Genomic DNA, 7,525 nt, shown 5'->3' on the forward strand with positions numbered 1-7,525 from the left:
TTGCTCTCCCTTTTCTTCTTCTTCACCCACAAGAAATCATAGAAGTTCCTCAACGCCACCCTTTTGACTCCACCCACTTGCGTTTAAGGGCATCCCTACATCGTTCTCTTCGACCACAATCATAATAGTCACTCGTAATCTCTAGTGACGTCGTCATTTGTCGCCACCATAAAAATCGATTAAGAAAAAAAAACGTAATTGAGATATTAAAATTATTATTATTTATCATTTTTATGTCATTTTTATATATGTTGTATCTTCCATCAATAAAATTGATAACGTTAAGATATTTTATTTTTATAAAATTAAATATTTTACTTTTATAAAATTAAATATTTTACTTTTATAAAATTAAATATTTTATTTTCATAATCATAAGAATACTAATATAAAATTTTAAATCTAAAAATTAGGATGCGAAAGAGGACTAGATGCAAAGTCGAGTGGGAGAAGTATCCGAGGACCTTCGCACGAATATACAAGCTATTCATGTATGCTGTTCGTGCACGGTGATAAGGCCGGACGCTGATGCGAATGGCTTCCCTTTCAATTCGCCATGGTCGCATCCTTCCCCGGCCTCCTCTCTCGCGGCGAGCTCCTCGACCTGCTTCACAACTCCACCACTGTCTCCCGAGTCCACCAAGTGCATGCCCAGCTGATCACCCGAGCCCTGTTCAGCGACCCGTTCGTCGCAAGCCGGCTCCTTTCCACCATCTGCGAGCTCTCCGCCCGCGTCCCTGCGTCTTATGCCGATCTCGTCTTCTCCCAGAGTCATCAGCCAAGCACTTTCTCCTGGAACACCATCATCAGGTTCCATGTCCGGTCCTCAAACCCCAACAAGGCCGTTCTGCTCTTCGCTCGAATGCGTAAAGCTGGTGTCTTGACTGACCACTACACGTATCCGTTTGTCCTCAAGGCCTGTGCTTTGCTGGCTGGACTCGAAGAAGGTGCTGCGATTCATGGGGATGTACTGAAGAAAGGATTGGGGGAGGATCCGTTCGTGATGAATGGTTTGATCAGCTTGTATTGCAAGGGCGGAGAGATCGCGGCGGCCCGGAAGCTGTTCGATGGATCTCGGTCGAGGGATTTGGTATCCTGGAACTCGCTAATGGCTGGTTATGTCAGCTGTGGAGACACCGCAGAAGCGGGGAGGCTTTTCGATGCAATGCCGGAGAGAGATGCTTTCTCTTGGGCTATCTTAATCGATGGATACGGAAAGAAGGCCGGGGACGTCAGCCGTGCTCGTGACCTGTTCGATAAAATGCCCAACAAAGACCTAGTTTGCTGGAACTCCATGATTGATGGGTACGTGGGACTCGGCATGATGCGCGCTGCCAGAGAGCTGTTCGATGTAATGCCCGAAAGGAATATTATATCGTGGAGCATCCTCATCGATGGCTACGTGAAACATGGGGATCCAAAGGAAGCTTTGGAGCTCTTCCAAAGTATGCTTGGTCAGGGTGTAAGGCCTGACGTAATCAGTGCAGTAGGTGCCATTTCAGCGTGTTCTCAGCTGGGTGCACTCGATCAAGGTCGATGGATACACTCCTACGTGAAGAAGCACAATATCTTATTAGATGTTGTTGTCGAAACTGCCTTGGTAGATATGTACATGAAATGTGGAAGCTTAGACCTTGCCCGGTTGCTCTTCGACCAAATGCCTAGGAGGAGTGTGGTCACATGGAGCGTGATGATTGTAGGACTTGGCATGAATGGTTTTGGATGTGAAGCTGTGGAACTTTTCTACCAGATGGAAAGAAGAGGAGCAACGATGGATGATCTGACATTCCTCGGCGTTCTGACAGCTTGTACTCATGCCAGGTTGGTCTGTGAAGGACGTGAGATCTTTGACAGGATGAGGGATTTCAGGGTTGAGCCAAAGGTCGAACACTATGGTTGCTTGGTGGATCTCCTCAGCCGTGCAGGACGGTTGCAGGAAGCTAGAGAAGTCGTAGAAACGATGCCAGGGACTCCCACCTCAAGTTTGTGGGGTTCACTGCTCGCGGCCTGTCGAACACATCGATGCGTGGAGTTGGCTGAGATTGCAGTCGAGAAGCTGAAGAAGCTGGGAGCAGATGATGGCGGGGTGTATGTCATTATGTCGAACATATATGCAGCAGAGGGAATGTGGAACCAAGTGTGGGAGATGAGGAAGTTGATGCGTGAAAGAGGGATGAAGAAGGAAACAGGAAGGAGTGTAATAGAGGTGGATGGCAGCATCCATGAGTTTGTTTATGGAGATAGCTCACATCCCTATAAAGAGGAAATATATGAAGTTCTTGGCAGTTGTCAAATGCAATGCCTTGAAAAGATGGTATCACTAATCTTCTGATTACTGCATGATACATTGAAGTATTTAACCACCGAACAAGTTTCATATAGCTAAACTCAAATAGTTTTCTGACTGCTACCCCCTAAAAAATTAACGAAATAGGATTCATTTACTGATATGAAAAATATATGATGTGTTTGTTTGTGAAAATGCAAGTGGAGCTCAACTCCAGTAATTAATGTCCTCTCATGAACTTATCATGAATCCTTAAAAAGATGAAACTAGCATGATTATGAAGCTTTGTCATGCCATTCATGTCTATGATTATTCTTATCAGCCAAGATAGGGAGTATGTTTAAGGAATCAAGTAACTGCATGTTTTCAACCAAGATCTTCCCTGTATTCATGTATGTCAAGATTTCTCTCAGATCTGGCATATTTGATTTCCAACTCTGTGATCTCTGCTACTAAATGAATGTACCATATCCATGCATTCCAGTGTTCCACAGGTTCAGATTGAATCAAAAGCTCCTATAGGAATCCAGATCCATAGTAATCACTTCTCACTGTCTCCTTTCTATCTCACTCTCTGTGTTGCAGGATAGTACCTACCTACAACAAATAAATGCAACTAACCAAGTTTTGCTGGTTGGATGTGGTGAATTCCATGTTCGAAGTACCCATTTGTCTTGTCTTTTCTCTGTTTTGTGATTCTGATGTTGGTGTCCTGATCATGCCTGGTTTTTTGTTGCCTTGCCAATGCTTGTCTCTCTTTTCAATAGAAAACAATTGGAGGTGCCATTTTGATGCAGTGAGTCATTGGATTCTCTTGTGAAACCCACGATATGGGTTGATAGCATCCGTTCTAAGAGGAGGGAGGCAGACTTAATGGAATTATCTCTATGGATGGAAGGAAATCACCCTCTCCAGGTGGGATACAACGAATGGGCTGGTGGAAGTTGCCATAGTTGCTGGAGAGGGTGCATGAGGGAATAGAAAAAGAAGGGTTAGAACGGAGAGGAAGGGAAGAAGATGCCTACTCTTTGGATCACACTGAAGAAATCTCTCCATAGCAAGTCTGGCAACCCTGATGTCCATGAACCAAAGGGCAGGAGCCATCTTGGCACCCTCTTGAGAAGGAAGAGATCCAGGGCTTGTTGCTCCAGATCCATAGCCGACCTCAGAGATGTCATCCATGGAGCCAGGAGGCAGATGGAGAAGCCAAACTGCAGCAGCCCAAGGTCTATTGGGAGCAGTGAGGTGCTGAACCCCATAGCCCATGAGGTGGTTCTTAGTGACACCAGATGTGAGCTCAAGATAGCTACTGGACCAGAGAGTTACCATGGGGGTGGTGGTGACGTGGGATCCACCTATGTGGGCACCCTCAGGCCTGGGACCCCAGGCCCTGGAGGAAGAAGCACCACAGCCCTAAGGAAGGCCACTTACATCTTTGCAGATAGACAGGGTTATTCTTCACTTTCTGATGCTGTTCTTGGCAATGCTGGTGCTGATCATGCTTCTTTGAAAGTCTGGCCTTCTACTGGTCAGTCTAGTCCTTCACTCTGCCATAGATGTAGGGAGCAGTTTGGCAGATGGGAGGATTTGGAGGCACATAATCTGTCCAAGCATGCAGGTAAAGGAGGGTATTTTCTCTTCTCTCTTCCTGATCTTTCTGTGCTTCCCTCTCTTGACATTTTAGCATTTCTTCTTTTTGATGCTATCTGTAGATTCAAATTATATTGTGTTGTCTGTAAACTGAATAAATTTCTGAAATTGACATTCTTATTAGATCTCTCCAAATGTTTGACATCTTCAGCTCTACTATTGATAATCCTAGTTTGAATTAGATCTCTTTTAACATGATGCTGTAGTACTTGCCAATAGTTTCTCACTCTTTTCCTAGTTAAATGCTGCTATATATACTTTGCAATATGGATTCATTGGTGTCCTCAATGTCCTATCAGCTGTATGTGAAGACTCAAATACCAAGGATCTCTGCTGTCTATTTCATTAATCTGTTACCACTCTATGCTTCTCCATTTGTTTTAGCAAATTTCAGGCTCAAAAAAATTTATTGGCCTGTGCTATCCTCTTCTAAGATCAGAAAGAGTTATTTATTCTTCAATTCAGCTTAAGTCACCATTTATGATGAAACATTTTTTAAAAAACACATATTTCTTAAGACCACCAGCATCAGCTACTAGCAATCAGAAAGATGAATTTATCACTTGACCTTATTCTTCCTATGTGCTAGAAAAAGAAAATACTATTTGTTATTTCTTTTTGCTATTCTTTCTATGAAATGTTGTGTCTTATTGTTGTTTCCCCCTAATACCAGATTTTGCCAATCCTGATACCAACCTGTGATGACTATACCATTCTAGTAGCCAACATTTTGTTGTTCTATTGTCTAATTCTATCAGTTATAAAAGCATGCACAACTGTGTATCGTTTCCTACTAAAGATACTTTTTTAGCTTCATATATCAAATAAATCTAATTCTTTATCCTGGCAGTTAGTGAACTACTGGAAGGAGACTCTTCTAGGAAGATAGTAGAAATTATATGCAAAGCAAGTTGGTCAAAGTCTGAGAGCAGTTGTGGACGGCTACAACGAGTCCTTAAGGTCCATAACATGCAAAAGACTCTCACCCAATCCGAAGAGTACTGAGAAATGGAAAAGACTAGAGCCAGCAAGCTTCCTAAAAAGCACCGGCGATGCTTGGCTGACGGAAATGAACTGTTAAGTTTCTATGGAACAACAATCTGTTGTTCTCTAGGTATACATGGTTCTTCAAACCTTTGCACATCAGATAAGTGCAGCATTTGCCACATTCTAAGGCATGGATTCTCCAGAAAGAAGGAAATGAAGGGAGGGGTGGGAGTGTTCACAACTTCCACCGAGTGGGAGAGCATTAGAATCAATTCAAGTTATTGAGGATCAACCTTCTATAAGAAAAGCCTTGCTGATATTCAGAGTAATTGCAGGGAGGGTTCACAAGCCAGTGGACAACTTACAGAATTTGGCTGGTCAGTCTGCGTTTGATTCAGTGGCAGGAAAATTCGGTCCCCAAGCAAGTCGAGGAGCTTTACCTTCTCAATGCAAGAGCTCTTCTACCATGTTTTGCGGTAATCTGTAAACCATGAAAAAATTTGAACTGTTACTACCTTTTGCGGCACTTCCGAGTCTATATCAAATGCATTTGACTAGACATGCAGTATGATTGTTTTAAAGCATTGGATTTTCCTTGAAGAGGACTTATACATGTGATTTCTCAATTGTCTGCTTTAACTCAATCTCTAAGATTTGTTAGTATCTAAATTGCAACTCTCCGCTCATCCCATAGCATCCCTCACTGTGTATGCCTTGGCCTCGACTTCCCCTACTTGTCAGATCTATAAGGCCTATTTAAAAGAATGATTGATGTCATCCTCGTCACAAAGATTATATGTCAACTACATGATTTTAGCTGCTTCCAATGACGCAAAAGGTCGAAAGATTATGTCAGATTTTCTATGCAACGAAGCAGGAATTCCTATTACCTTTCTTCCAAAGAATTGCTACCTTTAGGTTTACAGACATGAACAGCAGACTCAATACCACTTTTCTGCAGAATTAACCTAAGAAATTTTGTTTGCTTCCACCATTTTGTTACATGAAACTCCAAGTTCAAAAATAGATCAGTAGCTAATGCACTCTTCTTGTCAATTTATTTTGGAACCCTCTATACTGCATGTGGTGCAATAATCTACCAATTAGCCAATTTAATCATAAGGAATAGGAAAATGTTATCTACTGAATGAGTCCACCTGAATAACAATGTTCTAAGAAATATGATTGGGTGTAATATCATAGCAATAATTCTGGCTGAAGTAGAAATGTTAGACCTCCAGTCCCTGGTGTTACCGTTGGGCCTTCGAATTCAAAGTTTTTGGCAAGCCTTTGAATGTGATGATATCAGTTTGTTTTGCACTCACAGTATAGCTTATTGTTTTGAGAATTGTTGCTTCCCTGAAGCTACTCTCTAATATTCATACTCCCCCCTTTCCATGGTGTGGCTAAGCAAATAGGAGGAGATATTGATGCTATGGTGGTCTTTTGCCCTAAGCCTAGGAAGGTTGCAACCCTCGATTTGTTGACCTCAGGTTCTCAAAATCAGTATCCGGATGCAGATGATTTTGTTAGAGCCCATGCGTTACTTCGACAACCGTTCTCATGTTCTGAAAAACTTGCATATTTTGTCATTCTTGTGCATAGATTTGGGGTAATTCTTCTATTGAGATCGTGGAACAGCCTAATTACTGCAGTACTTCCAAGATTCACGGAGAGAACGTGCTGAAGCGAACATCTTTGGAAAAGCAAGCACGCCCGCCATGATCAGACGGCACAAGGAAACAAGATCGATGAGCCGACATCGGACCAAGGGGGAAGCAACAACGCGAAATCAAGAGGGAAGCGTGCCAAGAAATCCGATCGTACAGAAACATTGATTTCTTTCAAGGATCAGATTGGACGAGGGGCGGAGGAGATGTCACCTCTTCGGGGTGGAGTCCGCGCGCTTTCGCCGAGGGCAGAGAAGAGCAGCGATGATAAAGACGAGATCAGACAAACGTGGTTTAGCGGCAGTCGAACGACTCACGTCGCGCCTCTTTGCAACTGTTCATGGGCGTAGCACCTTTCTCCCACCCGGCGTCGCCTTGTGGCTGGAATTGGAAGCAGCAGCACTGGCGCCTTGTGGCTGGAATTGGAAGCAGCAGCACTGGCGCCCTTCGTCCACAACGCTTTCTGGACACGTGAAGCAACTCTTAAAAAATTGATGCGACTCGATGGATCGTACCACCACTATGAATTGTTTAATAAAGATCGATCTGTGTAATCATTCTGAACATTTAATCATGATATTAAATAGAATGATACCATATTGCACTATAAAAAGACCTTAAGTATATGCTGTTTGAGACTTCAAAACTCCCTCGATACTTAGGCATCTACTAGGCTGAATCTTATGTACCCAGGCATCAGACTAACACATCAGAGGAGTAGTAGCCGAATCTTATGGACCCAGAAATCTTATTTCAAACACAGGAGCTTTGTTAAAAACATCACGATACAATGATTCAACTCCGAGATCTCTTCAACCGACATCATGAAGTGAAGTGATGTCTAGCAGGCTGATAAAACATTATTCAGCTACGAACAAGAATAGCAGGTGCAGACAATTAAACAGTTAAATATCCAACAACCAGACTCTGA

General features: G+C 42.9%; 1 protein-coding gene, 1 long non-coding RNA gene and 1 pseudogene across 2 annotated transcripts; 2 read left to right on the forward strand and 1 right to left on the reverse strand.

Annotated features, from left to right (window-relative positions):
- Window positions 1–439: 439 nt before the first annotated feature.
- LOC135615076 (pentatricopeptide repeat-containing protein At3g29230-like) lies at window positions 440–4,060 on the forward strand. Its single transcript, XM_065113095.1, has one exon. It carries the CDS (start codon window positions 557–559, stop codon window positions 2,330–2,332), a length of 1,776 nt encoding a protein of 591 aa, XP_064969167.1. The 5' UTR covers window positions 440–556; the 3' UTR covers window positions 2,333–4,060.
- Window positions 3,305–6,808, forward strand: LOC135615077 (uncharacterized; annotated as a pseudogene).
- LOC135615079 (uncharacterized) lies at window positions 5,193–6,949 on the reverse strand. The gene is made up of 2 exons (XR_010487842.1): window positions 6,808–6,949; window positions 5,193–5,405 (listed from the first exon to the last, which is right to left on the reverse strand). It is a non-coding gene; the product is annotated as an uncharacterized LOC135615079 (long non-coding RNA).
- Between the last annotated feature and the right edge of the window lie 576 nt (window positions 6,950–7,525).

The sequence above is a fragment of the Musa acuminata genome, chromosome BXJ2-6, assembly GCF_036884655.1.
Source record: "Musa acuminata AAA Group cultivar baxijiao chromosome BXJ2-6, Cavendish_Baxijiao_AAA, whole genome shotgun sequence".
In the NCBI taxonomy this organism is placed as follows: Eukaryota; Viridiplantae; Streptophyta; class Magnoliopsida; order Zingiberales; family Musaceae; genus Musa; species Musa acuminata.